This window comes from Mustela putorius, unplaced genomic scaffold (genome assembly GCF_011764305.1).
Source record: "Mustela putorius furo isolate JIRA1106 unplaced genomic scaffold, ASM1176430v1.1 tig00000450_pilon_pilon_pilon, whole genome shotgun sequence".
Lineage (NCBI taxonomy): Eukaryota > Metazoa > Chordata > Mammalia > Carnivora > Mustelidae > Mustela > Mustela putorius.
Window position 1 is genome coordinate 22,191,249 of NW_025421385.1, and position 19,199 is coordinate 22,210,447.

At 38.1% G+C, this 19,199-nt stretch overlaps 1 protein-coding gene across 3 annotated transcripts in view; it reads right to left on the reverse strand.

The window, feature by feature from the left end:
• Positions 1–19,199, reverse strand: part of FIG4 (FIG4 phosphoinositide 5-phosphatase) — a 124,150-nt gene that overhangs the window by 41,539 nt on the left and 63,412 nt on the right. For all 3 annotated transcript variants that reach the window (XM_004753497.3, XM_045080210.1, XM_013056702.2), the window contains 5 exons: positions 12,793–12,931; positions 5,892–5,950; positions 4,530–4,677; positions 4,171–4,254; positions 2,194–2,389 (listed from right to left, as the gene is read on the reverse strand). In XM_004753497.3, coding sequence (XP_004753554.1) covers positions 2,194–2,389; positions 4,171–4,254; positions 4,530–4,677; positions 5,892–5,950; positions 12,793–12,931 — 626 coding nt within the window. The remainder of the gene's footprint in view (positions 1–2,193; positions 2,390–4,170; positions 4,255–4,529; positions 4,678–5,891; positions 5,951–12,792; positions 12,932–19,199) is intronic.

Consider the following 19,199-nt stretch of genomic DNA (forward strand, 5'->3'; position numbering starts at 1 on the left):
CCTGTGAAATTTTCCACAAAAGCAATCACAATATTTCTTCAGTTCATTCATTAAACTCAGTTAATTATTTTTTAAAAATCTGATTATATTTCCACTAAAAATACTTTGTTTTAGGGTAAAAAGCTATTAAATAACTACTAGTTCCTTTTGTATAATGCAGGAATTAGAAAACTTTTTCTGCAAAGGGCCAGATAGTAAATATTTTAGGTTCCTTGGGTCATACCATCTCTGCTACAACTACTCAACTATGCAGTTATAATGCAAAAGCCCCCATACACAATATGTAAACAAGTAGGCACAGCTGAGTTCCAATAAAACTTTATTTATAAAAAGAGGCAGTGGACTGGATTTTGACAAGTGGCTGTCATTTGCCAACTCCTATAATTATGGATTCAATCCTTATATTATCACATTTTACTTGCCATATCTACTTCTATGACTTCTGGCTATTTCTGGGAATCAGATTTCCCTAAAGCTAAATTTGGTCCTTTTGTAGTTATCTTCCCTTTTAGGTTCCCTTATATTGGTAATGTCAAATTGAACAAAGTGAATTTCTACTGGGGCTATGCAAAGACTGTGAGGCCCAGGTCCAAACCCTACCTTCCAAAAATATGCTAAGCAAGGAAATAAATGGACCTCAAGTGGATGTGCTGCTCAAAAGTGGACAGGATTCTCTTAAAAATTCTGAAGTGATAAGAAATTTATTGTTATACATGAGAACAAAAACACCAATTTTATTTCAAAATGAAACCATTTCAATAATGTCTATGCTAAATGTATTAATCTCTTAATGACCTAAATGTGAGACCCAAAGCATAAAACCCCTAAAAGAAAACATAGACAGTAATCTCTTGTACATTAGTCTTAGCAATATATTTATGATAAGAGAAACAAAAACAAAAATAAACTACCGGGACTACAAACCAAAATAAAAAGCTTTTGCATAGCAAAGGAAACCATCAATAAAGTAAAAAAAGCAACCCATTAAATGGGAGAAGATATTTGCAAATGATATATCCAGTAAGGGAATAGTAGCCAAAATATAAGAGAACATCTACAACTCAACACCTAAAAAACAAATGATCTGATAAAAAAAGATGGGGAGAAGACCTGAATGGACATTCTTCCAAAGAAGATATCCAGATGGTCAACAGACACATGAAAAGATACTCAGCATCACTCATCATCAAGGAAATGCATATAAAAACCACAATGAGATATCATTTCACACCAGTCAGAATGGCTAGCATCAAGAAGAAAAGAAACAGCAGTATTGGCAAGGATATGGAGAAAAGGGAACCATCATGCCCTGTATATGGGAATGTAAACTGGTGCAATGACTGTGGAAAACAGAATGCAATTCCTCAAAAAATTAAAAACAGAATGCCATATGATATAGTAATTCCACTCCAGATTATTTACCTAAAAAAAAAACACAGTAATGGTTCAAATACAAAAGACAGATGCAAACCTATGTTTATTGCAGCATTATTTACAATAGCCAAGATATGGAAGCAACCTAAATATCCATCAATAGACAAATGGATATACAAGAGGTAGTATTTATATACATATACACATGATGGAATATTACTCAGCCATAAAAAACAATGAGATTCTTGACATTTTTGACAACATGGCTAGACCTCACGGTATTATGCTAAGTGAAATAAATCAGACAGAGAAAGACAAATACCATATGATTTTACTTAGATGTGGAATCTAAAAAACAAATAGACAACAGAAACAAACTCATAAATACAGAGAACAAACTGGTGGTTGCCAGAGGGGAGGGAGTACAGGCATGGGAAAAGTAGGTGAAGGAAATTAAGGGGTACAAACTTCCAGTTATAAAATAATTAAGTCGTGAAGATGAAAAGTACAGTATAGGGAATACAGTCAATAATGTAATAACGTCGTCCTAGGTGACTACAATCAAGGTAAGCATTAAGTAATGCATAGAATTGTGAGATCACTATGTTGTACACCTGAAACTAATATAACAGTGTATGACAACTATAGTGCAATATAAAAAAAGATTCTCATCTCTGCAGTGCCTCAAACACCACACATTAGAATGGCAAGCATGAGAAATAATGTGACTTTTTCTCTCAGCCTTCTAACAGAAAGTAGAATTTTAGAGATCATTCCCCAAGCCTCAAGCCAGACCACATAAGCTCCTCTCCCACACACCTCGGTCACTTTGGCACTGTCTCCTGCGTCTGTCATCTTCACTGGGGTGGAGCGCTGAGACACAGAGCCCTCCTCCTCCCGGTCGGTCCCAGAATCATCCTCAGAGCTGCTGGACACCGCCTCCTCGCTGGGGGGTGGCGGGGCGCTGGCTGCTGTTTTCCGTTGTAAGACAGCTTCTTCTCTATTGCTTTTGTTCCTTTAAGAAAATGAATATTGATATAAAGCATCTTTAAACCAAACCCTTGAGATTCACTATGTATGACTGTGCAACACCTTAGTCCTGGTGAAGCACAAGAAAACGGCTGTAAGCAACTAGTTTCTGGGTTCACGTTGTGATAAAGATAAAACCTTAACATTTTTCCATGAACTTGTACTGACTATATATGAATTTAAGCCGTTATAAATTCAGAACATAAACTGGTAAGTGCATGTAAACCAATGCAGAAGTCTTCTCACCACTTGGTTACTGTGCCTTCCTTTGGTAACTGAAATCAGTATTTTCAAAATTTTGGTACAATAATAGAAGACTGTGTTTGGGACATTAGTAAATTACCTAGCTACAACTTGTAAAACCTTCAAGGGAAGGTCAATATCCAAATTTCCTTCCCTTCTACGGTTTTTATCAATCACAGCATCAGCTAACGATTTGTACCATAGTAACGGGAAACTGATGAACATAAGCTAAATTTTAAAATCTGTGTTATTAGGGTGGGTATTAAGGAGGGCACGTATTGCATGGAGCATGGGTGTGGTACATAAACAATGAATTTTGGAACACCGGAAAAATTAAAAAATAAAAATCTTTTTAAAAATCTATGTTATATGAATTAACATGAATAATTAATTAATATGATATATTATATGATATATATAATATATTATAAATATTATACTATATCATATTATATTATATGATATATATAATAATAGTCATAATGTTATTTTTATTTAATTTTATAAATTTATAATATTTACATTTATAATAAAATATAAAGTAATAAAATACTATTATATAATGATTACTATATTAATATTATAGAAAATAAGCTATTTTCTGACTTTCTGTAAAGTAAAAATTAAAATTAGTGGAATTTCTGTGCCATACAATAATGTAGCTGGTCATTTATGCATTTCCAGGAACTTCTTGAATTCTGAACTCCTGAGGACATCTCTTAAATTTCTTAGTTTCTGGTCTAAGGCTTAAACATTCAACTAGTATTTAAGGCCACAGAAATGGTGTATCTGGAAATAGTAATATATATCTCATTGCATAAACCACATGTAGCTAGAACCCAACCAGGATCCCATACACACCTACAAATATGATTAGGACTCAATATCTACAGTCTGGCCAGGGTTTCTGGCCAGAGTCTAAAAAAAAAAGAAATCTCATCACTTGAATCATTCAAGTTAGCGGCAATAACAGATTATGCTAGAACACATCACCTCTCAATCCAGTTTCTAAGCATGAAGACATAAACATGGTTTGACTTCTTCCTCACATTATTGGATGTAACAGTCTTCCCCCAAACAATGTTACAGTAATACACAGAAAACTTATTAATTTCTTTATCCGAGCATATTTATTTTAATGGTTCCTCAGGATGCCACCAAAAATAAATAAAATGATTATAAATTCTTACCTAAGTATTTTATGTTGTAGGAAACTGAGAATGCCGAGTTTTTTTTTTTTATAGGACACAACACATATTATCTGCTACCTGTTCCTAGCCATCTGTGATATTCCTAATTGAAAATAATAAAATGCACCATGTTGCTGAAATTCCTATAAATTCTTTCAATGCTGAATTCTTTAGTGATCCCAGCGTGAAGAAAAAGCTATCAGCACAGATGCAATAAATGGAATGTGCTCCAAACTATATGACTTGAAGTTATTCTTTTTGGTGCCAATTACATTGCAAGTGCCATATTGTTTTACATGAATCTTTAAAATTTCATTCTATATGCAAATCTTACCCCAAGACTGATTTTCCGGTTTCATCTGGTTTACGCACTGTAAATGGACTTGGATCTATGCCAATGGTCTTAGGCATAAAGTCACTGAAGAAAGAGGAAAGAAATGCCATATGAATCACTGTCCATCCATAGGATACTTTCATTCAATTCACATTTTTATACTATTTCTTCTTAGTCCTTACGTATATTCTGAGCCACCCAGGCGCCCCCCCCATTACATTTTTTGAAGGAAAAGAAAGTAAAATGGAATCTGATCCAAATGCCTATTGCACTTGTGGCAAAGCAAGACATAGCTATATAGACTAGGAAAACTCAAGTTCAAATATTCTTATAACAGTCTCAGGACACTCACAACGTACCGTGCTGAGCTTGTCATAGCCAAGCAAAAGGTATCATCAAAACTACTCAGTTCATACGGTCGAAAGAACTCGTTGTGGATGTCAATCTCTTCTTCATATCGGTGGAATTTCTTCACTATTAACTTCTTTAAGTTCGCAGCACAGATAACTAAGAGAGATATGTCTATTACTCATAAAGTCTTCAGATGACATCTGGCAAACAAGGTTCAGCTCCTGCCTCTAGCACTCATACACTTGGGAAGGAGATGATATATGTACACAGAGTATACAGTGCAAAGCCAAGTGTGACAAGCCCCAAGGAGGCAGGAAGGCGCCTGGAAGTCTGGGTGGGAACAGGGAGTTTTTTAGAAATCAAACTATTCAGGTCTTTAAATTCTTTTTTACTCATAAATAAATACCTTCTGCCTTCTAGATAAAAATTGTGCAGTTATTTCACTATATTTTCTTTTATATTTCAAATCATGGCCAACAGTAGACTGTTGTTCATGGCCAACATTAGACTGTTAAAGTCCTTTCCTTTCTCCTAGAACAAAAACCTTCTTTGCAATATGAGTTATGATTTTTCCCAGAATTTCAAGGTTGTAAGTACTTTTAAAAAATTAATTAATAATTTACTAAGAACTAAAAATCATTTGTAATCTTCTTAATTTATGGCCTTTACCATCCAAAGTTGGAATACCTAACCATGATTAGATGGGAGGCCTCAAGAGGAACATTCCAGATTGGGAACTGATCTTACTTAGTGCCCTTTCACAACTGGGAAGACAGACTTCTTCAAGGTCAGGGAATCAGTAACAGCACTACATTCTATTTAAAACCAAGCAATTATTTCAATTTGGAAACATCATTCAAATGTATTGTATATTTGAGGTCATTCATTTAACATAAAAAATGTCCTGCCTTTCTGACAAATTACATGTTAGTGACTAAAATGTACTTTTATATACACATATGTATCTTTTTCCACTGCTTAGATACAGGAGAAGATTTTATTTCTCCTTGTGAGTGGGTCTTCACTTCTTTCCCATTATCCCCAAATACCTAGAAATATAATCAGTACTAACTTAAAAGGGTAAACTAATATATTATATCCATTAGACATTTCAGGGACATAACTAATAACTATAAAACACAGTACAAGCTCCTGGTCTACTTGGATAAAAGAAGTATAACATAATCACTGCCCCTAGAAAGCTATCTAAGATGTTAAAATCCCCTATTATAGCAGCAACATGAAACTGAGTAGTCATTCATGTCTTTTTAATGAAATATTATATGCAAAGAATTTAATGCTTCAAGTTCATTTAGGAATAATTATAAAATATATTGGTATAAAAACTAAGAGAGAAACAGTGTACCTACCTTCATCATACGGTAGCGGTAAATGTTTTATTACCTCTGGAGTCCACCAGTAAGTGTAACTATAAAATTTAAAAAAATAAGTGAAAGAATAAGATGGGCCAAATGTAAGGGCTGGCTTTCTATAATTCACTGGGTAAAAGGGGTTTATGGTCTACTGTAAGATGCTGCTGGGCATAGGAGGTCTTCAACACGTTCATTTCTTTCCCAACCCCTTTCTTGTTTCAGCTATGTCACAGATCTACAAAAATGCCATGAGCACACCTGAGAATCAAGAGGTTCTGATGTTACTGACTTTTAGCTAAAAAATATTTGGGTATACTAAGCCAGATTCTAGGAGCTGCTGGTTACTTCTCCCCAGAGACTGTGCCTGCATTACTCAGCAAGCCAATGAGCAGCGGGACCTTGACCCAAGTGCTATCAGCAACACTGTCTTGCCATCTAAGAACTAGATTACTTTTTCCACTCTGCTCTATGGATAGGGGTCTGTGTGTATAGTTAATTACAACAGTTAAGCAAAATCATTAAGTGAATGGATAGTCCTAAAGAACAAGGTCCCTTAGAAAATAGTGGAGGCCCTGTTAATCTTTAACAGTAAATATTCGCTACTTCATTACAGAGGCCAGTCAGAGGAAGGTAGGGAATTTCAATCACCTGGATTTCTGCCAGAAGACGCATCTGCTCTGAGCCAACATCTGAAATGTCGAATTTAATTCTAAATCAAATTCTGATATATTGGATTTTTAGGGGAAAAACCCTATATCAAAGTTCATGAGTGCTAGGAAGGGGAATGATGTGAAATAGTATATCAAAATGTATTAAAAATATAGATTTTCGGGGCACCTGGGTGGCTCAGTCAGTTAAGTGGCTGCCTTTGGTTCAGGTCATGATCCCAGGGCCTGGGATCAAGCCCCATGTCAGGCTCCCTGCTCAATGGACAGCCTGCTTCTCCCTCTCCCTCTGCCTGCCACTCTGCCTACTTGTGCTCTCTCTACCTCTGTCAAATAAATAAATAAAATCTTAAAAAAAAAAAAAAGATTTTCAAAAGGTTCAGAAGTAAAAAAAAAAGGGCCTCTGACCAAAAATGCTAAAAGGATAATTTTAAATAAATGAAAAGTTTTCTAAAAATAAAACGCTGACATTACAATCTTGGATAATCCCAATTATGAAGATGTGGGGGTATTTAAATGAAATGGGCAACAGAGAGAAGTCTCCTAGAGATGGCAAGCAGAATATATAACTGAGGATGATTGAAAAAAGGAACATGAAGCCTAATTAACTGTGAGAGGGAAAGTGAGATGGTAACAGGAAAAGTTCTTCAAGCTTTGCTTGAGACTGAAGTTATGCTTTACAACAGTCCTTCTTGAAATTCAGTGCACGCACAAACACTTGGGAGATCCTGTAAAAGGACAGGTTCTGATTCAGTAGGGCCTGAGATTCTGTGTTGATGAGAAGGTCCTGGGTGACACCAGAAAGGTCAGTCCTCACATTGCTTTTTGCATAGCAAGGCTTTAGAGCATGAAAAGAACAGAAAAGGATTATGCCAGCTGCTTGTGGATAATTCATTCAATCTTTCAACATTTACGGAGCACAACTGTGTGTCTGACACAGAGAATAGTGTTAGAAATGCTGTGTTGAAAATAATGACAGAAAAAGCAGAGCTACTTAATCCCAGCACTCTTTCGATCTTCAACAGTCATGAGAAGTTTCATGCTGGAAAGATAAAAACAAGAGAACAGAGAAGCATGTACAGCCCAAGAGATGAAAGGAGACAGCAGAGCATCTCTAAAAGAATTCAAGTGTCTTGGTACCACTGGGGCTTAATCATCTTTCCAAAAAGAGTTAAGAATGGAATTTACACTAAAAATGGGCAAATGCAGTCTCGATGCTTGAAAGTGAGAGGGTAATAGATTCCGGAACTATACACCAATGAGTGTGATGTCAATTCTAGCAAGATAACAGAATCAAGTATTAAGTAGAGATATGTTGTGAGTAACCTAAAAAGATGACCAGTGACTTCCATGAATCCACTTCCAAAAGATACCAGTCTAATCTCATTTGCTTTTCTAATAGGAGAATCAGACCATCAGATCAGAAGAATGAAAAGGCATGGCTTAATTGTTTAAGGGGTATGTGTGTGTGTGCGTGTGTGTGTGTGTGTATACACAAGCATGTGTACATGGGTGTAAATTCTATTTTGTAATCACTTAATCTTGGCAGAGGAGGAAAATAAAAAAAGTATCGGCTAACATATAAGGAATTTCCTAAAGAATGTTCTTCACCATTAGCTTCCCTCAGATAAAGAAGTAAACATAATAAAGAATGTGTTTAAGCTCAGAATGTATCAGGTGGAGAAAAAGAATTAAGAGCATCTGTTAGTGACTTGAAACAGGCCACAGATTTTTTTTTTTTCTGAATGTTACTAAACTGTATCTCCCTACGCAGGTTAAAGCAATGTAACCATACTTTTTTTTTTTTTTTAAAGTCCAGCTCTACGGGGTGGGTCTCAGAAGCAAAAGCCCCTGAGAAACCCCTGCCCTAGGGAAGATGAACTGAGACCAACGGAAGATGAGAGCATCTGAGAGGGCTCAGCCCAAGGCAGGGGCGAGATCTTGGTTACCATTACCCCTGAGTACGTTTACTCAGAGGAAGAGACCGGAAGCAGTAGAGAAACCTGCTTTGGAACCAGGGATCAGATGACTGAGACTGCAAGTTCGTGCTACTTCTTCCTTTGCAAACAACACCTCATAAGTCAGCTGCTCTCTCTTCTTTGGTTGCTGTTATGAAGAGTGCTCAATTCCACTGGCTCACTCACAAAGGAAGGTTAGGGAGACTTCAAAAAAAAGACTCTTTATTTCCCCTAACGAACATGGGAACCCTCTGAACTAGCACAAGGACTTTAGCAAAGCTATCAATATTTGTGAATGAGATAGAGAAATGGGGGCAGGAGGACAGTATAGTTAAATGATGACCGTAGAGTCAGTTACAGCCATTTTAATAATTCCAACCCAAAATTATGAAACAATGTTAAGGTGGAAGGAGTCGTCTGGTGGTGTCCCAGAGGGCTCTGCCATCTACCTTATTCTAGTTAATATTTTTCATCAAGGATTTGTATCAGGATCAAGAAGACCAGCTGATTATATCTAAAGAAACTGCAAATTCATTAGTAATGTTAATAAAAAAGTAATACAATTAAACCTTTTCTCTTGGAAGCAAGCAAAGCATATATGACCATGACCAAGAATGCTCGAATGAGCATACAAGAATGGTATAGATAAGGCCTGGTAGCAGGTCATGTTAAAAACACTTAGGAGTTCTAATGGACAGGAAGCTCAGAGAGTCAACATTATGATGGCATTGCTAAAAACAGCTAGTGCAATCTTATAGTTAATGATAAACGCAGAGTAACCAGGATAAGAGGAGTAATGGCTCCAGTGGGTTCCACGATATTTGGCACAAATCAGATCAAACTGTGACCATTACTGAACCCAAGTCTGGGCACCAGAGTTGAAAAAGAACACTGCTGTGGACTGGGATCCATAAGAGAAGAGCATTCTGAACCCCGAAGAGACTTGAAATCACAGTTCGTGAGGAATAGCTGGGGAGAGTGGGGCTGTTTATCCTAAAGAAGAGATTCTGAGAAGGTGTGAACTCGTCTTCAAATAGTTAAAAGACCATAAAGTGGATAGGGAAATCGTGTTCTTAAGGTCTCAGTGGATCGAACTGAGATTAGTAGGTAAAGGTACAGAGCAGCAGATCTCAGGTGATGTGGGGAAGAACTGTATAAGTGGACTGTCTGAAAAGAACCTCCTCAACCAGACACCGCCCAGGGGACAAATCAGGACTGGTTGCGCACAGGCCAGATGACCTCTCCTGGGGAGACGCAGAGGAAACTCATATATCAGACAGTGAACAGGGCCAGGAAACCATCCAACTCTGGGTTAATGAATTAATTAGCGCTTAATATGTAAAAACATCTCAGTGACCTGATAAACACTGAGTCAATAAATAGCATCTTGGATGATGTATGACACATTAACCTAAATCAGGACAAAACTTCATCTAGCAGTTCTGGGCAGACAGATAAATGTGGGATTCTGAGTAATGGAAGTAGTTACTTCAAGAGGTCCTGGTTTGGATGAATTCTAGTCAGAGCAAAAATTATTCCCCCTTCCCTTATCATTCAATAAAAATATACCAGAGTTGGGGCATCTGGGTGGCTCAGTGGGTTAAAGCCTCAGCCTTCAGCTCGGGTCATGATCTCAGGGTCTGGGGATCGAGACCCGCATTGGGCTCTCTGCTCAGCGGGCAGCCTGCTTCCTCCTCTCTCTCTGCCTGCCTCTCTGCCTACTTGTGATCTCTGTCAAATAAATAAATAAAATCTTAAAATATATATATATACATATATATATATATATACACATACCAGAGTAAACACTGGTACACACAATATAAAATATGGTATGGTCACCCAGTTTGGAAACACAAGCAAATACATATAAAGTGGGTATTGATATCATATCATAATAAGTGATAAAATAATATTATCTAAGTTTCCAGATTTTATGGTCATCCTGGATGATTTTTAAATAAATTTTACAACTAGGGAATAGATTCTCCTTAAAGAATAATCACAGTACTGACATCTGTTGGGTTTGCTGTGTAGTAAGCATTTATATTATTCCATCTGATGCTCAGAAAAATGTACAAGTTAGATGATATTATTATCTCTATTTTACTGATAATGGCCACTGAGACTGAGACCAGTTATGTAACTTGCCCACAGTCACTCAGGTTTAAACTGGAGGCCATCTGTCCAGAACCTGGCCACTTTAGGACTGTGTGGATTCTGTGTCAGACCCAGTACTAAGTAATTCCCACACAGTTTCTCACCTAATCCTCAAAATGACCCTGTGAGGTGTACATAGTCCTCTCCATGTTACAGATGAGGAGAAGGGTTTCTGGAGTTCGGCAGGTCAGAGGTCACACATTGGCAGAAATTCTAACTCTGCCCCACCCAACCGTGATGTCTAAGCTCTCACCCAGTTAACTTCCTCTGGCTAAAATATTCATTTTATCTAAGAATTATAATATTAGCTGTCACCAAAATAACCAGTTTCGTGGGTGACATCGGAAAGTCCAAAATAAAAATGTGTCTTACAGTATTTTTAAGTACTGTTTATAACCAATATGTACTCTTGATAGCATAAACTGACTTTTTGGAATTGTGATATTCTGGGAGAAAAAACCAGGAGACCAAACCAACTGAGAGAGCCATATTATCTACTTTGATAAAACTTTATTTTCAAAAAAAATTTGATTCTTGCTGAGTCATCTAATGAGCTGAATTATCTCAGTCAAGACACATTCTCTCTGCAATCTCAGTTTCCTTTTTTTTTTTTTTTAAGAAAATGGAGCTATAACAGCAGCTTCTTTTGATGCAACAAATAAGCTCTGACCACCTCCTGTCTTAGTGATCAGTTATGTAACTCAAGGTACGCAAGTGGTTTAATGTACACTTGCAATACACGAGTTCGTTTCTGCAGGAGTAAATTGAGTTTTGATTCTTCCCAACCTGTGTGTTAACAGCTTTAATACTGGAAGGTAATATTTAATTTTGGAAAATCACCCACATTTACCCATTGTCAATTGCATCACTAGAGTTAAATATGGGTATTTACACTCATCTCTCACCCAATAAACATAATTAGTTCTACTTTTTTATCAGCAAAAATTCAGAGGCAATCATTTAATGCAAAAACCAGCAGTGCTTCATTAACAGGGAAAGTAAACTCAAATAGTAAGTTGGTTATTCCAACAACATGCACTTAGAAGAACAAATCTGAGAACAGAAACTGACCCATCCCTATATATTCTAGCACTCCTGAAGTAACACAGAATTTGATAACAGCTGTAACATCAGCACTTGCTAATTGTACAGTTGCCTGTGGTCTGTCCACACAATGAAGCCCAGACTAGCACTGACCCCCATAGTGTTTGGGAAGCACTGTTGCATAAAATAAGGGCCATAGTAAACTGATGCTGTGAGAGAAAAGCATTATGAGAGAACTTGACCTTGTAGGCCTCTAAGAAGAATGCACCAGTCTCCAGCCTCCTGTGTGTGAAAATTTTGCTTGTGTGGCCAAACTCACTACATTAGTACATGATGCCTCAGTTAAAAACACTAATGAGTCTTCTCACTAAACCCTCACAATGACTCTGAAGTGTGTCTACCATTCACATCTGCAGGTAAGAAAAATGAGGTGGGGAGAGGTTAAAATAACTAATCCAAGGTCACTCAGGTACAGAATCAACCTGACCCAGAGGCTAGACTACAGGTAAAAACTTTATTTCTTTTGAGAATATTAATATCAATTCCACTGTCATCAAAAAAACCTAAAATAGCTATTGACTCTAGAAAGGCCTGGGTAAAGGAGATGTTGGGGATGGTGTCTGCCACCCGGGTCACTGTTCTAGTTCCCCATCTTCACCGGTGTCACCAAGAGCAGGTTATGCTTCCGGAAAGAAACACCATTAGCATTCCAAAGTGATGCTGCTTGGACCCCTCACTTGAAAGACCAAAGACTGACTCCTTAAATATGAGGGTTCTTTTCAGTTCCAAATTTGTAGGAAGCACTCAGAAATAATGTTGATGGTTTGTCTTAGTGATTAGCTTTTCTTCAATGATGAAGTTCTGAAATTTTCTATCTTACAAAAAATGAAAGCCACCAATTGTTAATGACAATTTCCCAGATCTAGTATCAGGACACCAACAACACGGAGTTCCTCACAGCAAACGTGTAGTAAGACTACTTTAGCCTATGTGATTATGACTCAAAAATGAAAATATTTCATACTCAAAGTAACATCAAATCTGAGTTTATACAGTAGACTAGAAGAATACCTTCTTCTTGTTGGTAAAAGTCTCATGGTATTTTTATGATGCAAATAAAAATCTGTTGGGAGTTCCCAGAGATGAGGTTTCCCTTCAGTGGGATGAAAAACCCCCAGGAAGAGATTAATGGAATCTTGTCTATCAGCATCTAAAAAGCAAAAATAGGCATTTTAAGAAATCACTACTGACATATACAACTCAGGAGAATGTTTTCTCAGGAGGAGAAGGGTACAACTGTGATTTCATAAAACATACCTTTGAAAATAATAGTATTTATACTTCAGAAGTCACACACATCTAAAATCTAAAATAGTCACAAAATCTAAAACAGTCACCAAGATTTTGAGCAGAATTAAGATCTTGCTTCCAGTTGTTTCCTTTTAGCTCCATTCCTTTCATAATACAGAGGACAGTGAACACATATTGCTTCTTGAATTTTGAGAGACTCTTAAAAATCAAGAACTGCCATAATACCATAGTGATTTTATTTTTAGGTAAGAACACATTTTCACCATTCTTCAGTCTTCCAGAAACAAATACATCTTTACTTTGTTATAAAGACAAGAAGACAGTGTCAGAAACAAATAAGCAAAATGATCCCACAGCTACCCCTATTCTGTTGCACAACCTTGAACAAGTTGCTCTCCATAGCTTCCACTTCTAATCCTTGAAAAGACAGTCTCCATTTCTTTAGCAGAGACAGTGTTTATAACAGTTTCTGTCCCCTCAGCAGTGGGCCTGGCCCATTCCCTTCTGGGTTTGATAATGAAGGCAGAGTGGGCACATGGGTAACAGCCTCATTCTAACTATTCAACCACTCCAAAATTACTAACCACATATGCACATATATTGTACTTCCTTCCTTTTATAATTATATTTTGGTAAAAATGATGATGAGCACTAAAGGGTCTCATGAAGCACCCTTCCCATTCTGCACCGTCTCCCCTCGCCCCACCTCCCGCCAGAATCCTTCATTGTTTCCCCTCATTTCCTGCCTCCCATTCTTGTCTCAGAGCCCTGTGTATTCAAGTTTAGGGCAGACATGCACGATTAAAATAATACCCTCTTTCTGAAAATGAGCACAGAACTAAAAAGCACAGTAGAAATGACTGCTTTCGAAACAAGATAACATTACCATAAAATCAATCTTCTTCCAACAGCTATAGTGAACACAGCTATCTCTAAAATTAGCAACATTGTTCTCATTGAACTATTTGGTCATCTCAGCAAAAGCAATAAATGAAATACGGCACATCAAACATGTATTAGTGTTATTACTTTTTGACAGGAAGTGTTCCATTAAAGCAGCATTTACCTTTCAGGCCAAAAGTAATGTATAAAAGGGATGTGTTTATAACCTGAGCAAATTTGGGGCCTTTCTGCCACTTTTGAGAGAAAACAAGTATTAAATGATGCAGACATTACCTCCCCAATTTGTACCCTCTTTACATGATGCAAAAGTAAACATACCACTTTTTTCCCTAAGATTTGATTGATTGATTGATTGATTTAGAGCAGTGGGGAGGGGCAGGGAGCAAGGGAGAGACTCTCAAGCTGATTCCACACAGAGCCTGGAGCCCAGTGCAGGGCTTGATCTCAGGATCCCGAGATCATGACCTGAGCTGAAACACAAAGAGTCAGATGCTTAACCAACTGAGCCACCCAGGGGCCCACATATTGCTTTTATAGCAATTACATTCTTTATGCTTCCTGTATAGTCTTAATGGCACTTAATAATTCATGCTATGCAGGACCTCAAGACATCTTACTACTATCTAGAGAAGCTTTCCATCTTCAGCCATGTTTTCAAGGAGCCTTTCCTCCTTTAAACCTCATAGCTGCTTCCTTTAACTTTTAACAAGTATGATAAAATGTGAGCGGTGAGAAACATAACCCAATGAAGGCTACTGCTTCAAAGGATCATAATGAAGACTTGCTGAATGTGCTGCTGTTTCTATAAATATGTATCTGTGATGGATATGGTCACTAACCAAGGATTCTAAGACCAGTTTAATGAGCCTGGGGTTCTTTTCCAGGCTAGTCTTGACTGCAAGTAAGACAACCACCCTCGGGAAGACAGTAGAACTTTGGATAAGGACACGAGCTTAACACAGGTGGGTTCTCTGCAGTTGTGGATAATAAGAGGGCAATGACTGCCTATTTTTTGTACTCAATCACACTTTAAAGGAAAAGAGAGTAATGGACCAGTCACACTTCACTCAAATAGCTAAACACTAACCACTTTTATTATGTATGTATTAAATAGATCAGGCTTGAATCGAACAATTCTTTTTTTTAATAACAATTCTTTTTATTTTTAATTAGCAAAAAAAAATTTTAGAACTAGAATATTTATTATTCTAATGTTAAATTAAGTATGTGATGAAGTGGGCTCTGAAATCAATAATGGAAAGAAATGTTACTCAATAAATACCCATTAAATGTGAGAAAGGCAAAGATCAACACCCTAACAGAAAAAGAGAAATGAGCCATTTTTGAAAGAAATAGAAACAGATAAACCTACCAAAATTCAACCTTACTAGTTATCAAACAAATGCAAATTAAAACAGAATACCACTTTTTACTTGCTTAGGCTGGCGAATACTTATCAAAATGGGCACTTCTATAACTCTGCCTAGGGAATATTAACTGCTGTACAGTATCCTTTCTCTAAGGCAATTTGGCAACCCAGGGGTTCCCTGCTTTCTGAAAGTCTGCATTACGCCACTTTGCTTGGAAAAGACCTACATCAGTACCTCTCATGTTAATGGAAAGAAATCTGAAGAGGTTTTTAACTTTTATGAAAATAGCTGTTACTTTGCTAACGCAAGTTTTCCCTAAAAGCAAAGTAGTGTAACTCAAACTTCTGGAAAGTGAGGGGGATACTCCCCACTTTATGTCATTTCAACTTACCAAAGTTTTCATGGGGTATACACACACACACACACACACACACACACAAATACATACATATTTATATATAGATAGATACAGATACAGATATGTTCAGAGCTTTAAATATATATACATATGTATTTATGTATAGATAGATATAGATATTTTCAGGGCTTTAAATATACATATATTTACATTTATTATAAACACACACACACACACACACGCACACATACTTAAAGCCCTGAAAATATTTATACTCTCTGACCTAATAAATGTGCTTCTAGAATTTCCATAAGATAATATCAAAGATATGCCAAAAAAGAGTATATGTTTAAAGATGTTTAAGAGGAAGCAAAATGCAAAATAATAACTAAATAAATTATGATTTGTTTCTGTGTTTCTAAAGGATAGACTGCCATAAAGCAACTAAAATCATGTTGTAGAACAGGGGCCCACGTGTGGGGGCCGAGAGCTGAAGCAGAAGTACTGCGGCTGTTCACACAGAGGTGACCCTTTCTGGCACCAGCATGGCAGCAGGCAGGATGAAAAACAGCAGAGGCATTTAGGGTATATTTTGGGGCAGAGACAATGAGATTTGTCGAGAGATGTGACTGGGACAGTGGAGATAAGTAAGGAAAATAAAGAAATCAGGGATGATTCCAAGGTTTCTGAACTGAGCAACAGGTGCTGAGGTGGAAAAGGCAAGTGGAAAAACAGGTTTGAGTCAGAGTAAGGGACTTCTGCCTCAGAAATGATCGATTGAGGGATGCCTGGGTGACTCAGTGGGTTAAAGCCTCTGCCTTCGGCTCAGGTCATAATCTCAGGGTCCTGGGATCGAGCCCTGCATTGGGCTCTCTGCTCCGCAAGCAGCCTGCTTCCCCTGCTCTCTCTGCCTGCCTCTCTGCTTACTTATCATCTCATCAAATAAAGAAATAAAATCTTAAAAAAAAAAAAGAAATGATCAGCTTGAGACTCTTATTAGATACCCGTGGTATTAAGAAATTTGGGCCCCAAGGGACGCCTAGGTGGCTCAGTTGGTTAAGCAACTGCCTTCCGCTCAGGTCACCATCACTGGGTCCTGGGATTTAGTCCTGCATTGGGCTCCTTGCTCAGCAGGGAGACTGCTTCTCCCTCGCCTGACGCTCCCCCTGCTTGTACTCTGCTCACTCTCTCTGACAAATAAACAAAATGTTAAAAAGAAAGAAAGAGAAAAGAAATTTGGGCCCCAAGATCTTTCTTCCCTAGCTTCATACCCACAAATATTTCATATCACGCAGCAAAAGGGACTTTGCAGATATAAGTGAGGTTACTAACTACTCACTCCAAGACTGGGCAATTATCCTGTATTATCTTGGGGGGGCCTACTGTAATCACATGGATCTTTCAAAGGCAGAAGAGGAAAGTAGAAAGGAAGGCAGAGATAGTAGAAGCACAAAAAGGATTCAATGTGCCACTGCCAGCTCTGAAGATGGAGTGGGCCAGAAGTCAAGGAAGGCAAGCGGCCTTTGGAAACTGAGAATGAACCCCAGGCAACAGCCAGCAAGGCCACAGGGACTTCAGTCATGGGATTCTACCACTGACCTCAAACCTCAACAAGCCTGGAAGCTTCCAGGTAAGAGCCCAGGTTGGCCAACACCAACTTAATTTTGGCTTCTTTTGACTTCATTTGACTTAACTGCTTTCATTTTTACCAGCCTTGTGAGACCTTAAGCAGAGAACACAGCTGAGGAATGCTGTGCCTAGACTTCTGACCCACAGAAACTATGACATAATAAATGGGTGTTGTTTTAAGGCACTAATTTTGCTGTAATTGATTAAGAACCTGTAGAAAAGTAACATAATATTCAAGAAGAGATGCTAGCTAGGTGGGCTTTTGGAAAAATGAGTCCAGAGCTCTGTAGAGAAGTCAAGGTTAGAGACACAAAGGTGAGCATCAAATGCACAGTATTTACGAGCTGGATGAGATGCCCCTAAGGTAAAAGTATAGAGAGAAAAGAGAAGGGGGTTTAGAAATGGGGCAGGAGATGTCACCAGGGAGACTGAGTGAGAGATCACAGAGGTGAGTTTCAAGAAACAAGGAGTGGGTCACCCGTGATTAAAAACTGCTGAAAGGCTGAGAAAGATAAAGAGAGGGGGTGCCTGGGTGGCTCAGCGGGTTAAAGCCTCTGCCTTCGGCTCAGGTCATGATCCCAGGGTCCTGGGATCGAGCCCCACATTGGACTCTCTGCTCGGCAGGCAGCCTGCTTCCTTCTCTCTCTGCCTGCCTCTCTGCCTACTTGTGATCTCTGTCTGTCAAATAAATAAATAAAATCTTTAAAAAAAAAAAAAGATAAAGACAGAGAGATGACCTTGGATTTGGCAATAGGGAGAGGGCTGGTGATTCTAACAAGCACAGGTTCAGCAGCAATGGCAGGGCAGATGCCGTGAGGCAGGTGGAGAGAAAAGGACAGGAGAGGAAACACGCACGCAGATCACTCAAGAGGTTTTGCTTAGGAAACCAAGGAAATAGGACTGTAGCTGGACGGGGCATGGGACTGGGTATGTTAAGGAAAGATCCGATTGATAATACTAAGGAGGGCTTTCATGCATCATGGGAATGAGGCAGAGGAGCGGGGACTGAAGATGTGCAGCCATGAGAGTCTACTTATAGGCAAGCATGAAGTGATGGGACTCAAAGCATGGCAGGGGGCTGGCCTAAGATGGGCCAGGGCTGCCACGTTACTGAATTGCTCTATGAGTTCTAGTAGTTTGGGGGTAGAGTCTTTGGGTTTTCCATGTAAAGTATCATGTCATCTGTGAAGAGAGAGAGTTTGACTTCTTCAATGCCAATTTGAATACGTTTTTTTTCTCTTTGTTTTCTGATTGCTGTTGCTAGGACTTCTAATACTATGTTGAACAAGAGTGGTGAGAGTGGACATCCTTGTCATGTTCCTGATCTCAAAGGGAAGGCTGTCAGCTTTTCCCCACTGAGGATGATATTCGCTGTGGGTTTTTCGTAGATAGATTTTATGAAGTTGAGGAATGTTCCCTCTATCCCTATACTTTGAAACGTTTTAATCAGGAATAGATGCTGTATCTTGTCAAATACTTTTTCTGGATCAACTGAGAGGACCATGTTGTTCTTCTCTCTTCTCTTACTGATTTGTTCTATCAAAATCAATGTACAGAAGTCAGTTGCTTTCTTATACACTAACAATGAAAATACAGAAAGGGAAATTAGAGAAATAATTCCATATAGCATCAAGAACCATAAGATACTGGGAATAAACCTAACCAAAGAGGTAAATGATCTGTACTCGAAGAACTATAGAACACTCATGAAAGAAACTGAAGACACCAAAAGATGGAAGACCATTCCATGCTCATGGATTAGAAGAATAAATATTGTTAAAATGTCTATACTGCCTAGAGCAATCTATACTTCCAATGCCATTCTGATCAAAATTCCACTGACATTTTTCAAAGAGCTAGAGCAAACAATCCTAAAATTTGTATGGAACCAGAAGAGACTATGAATT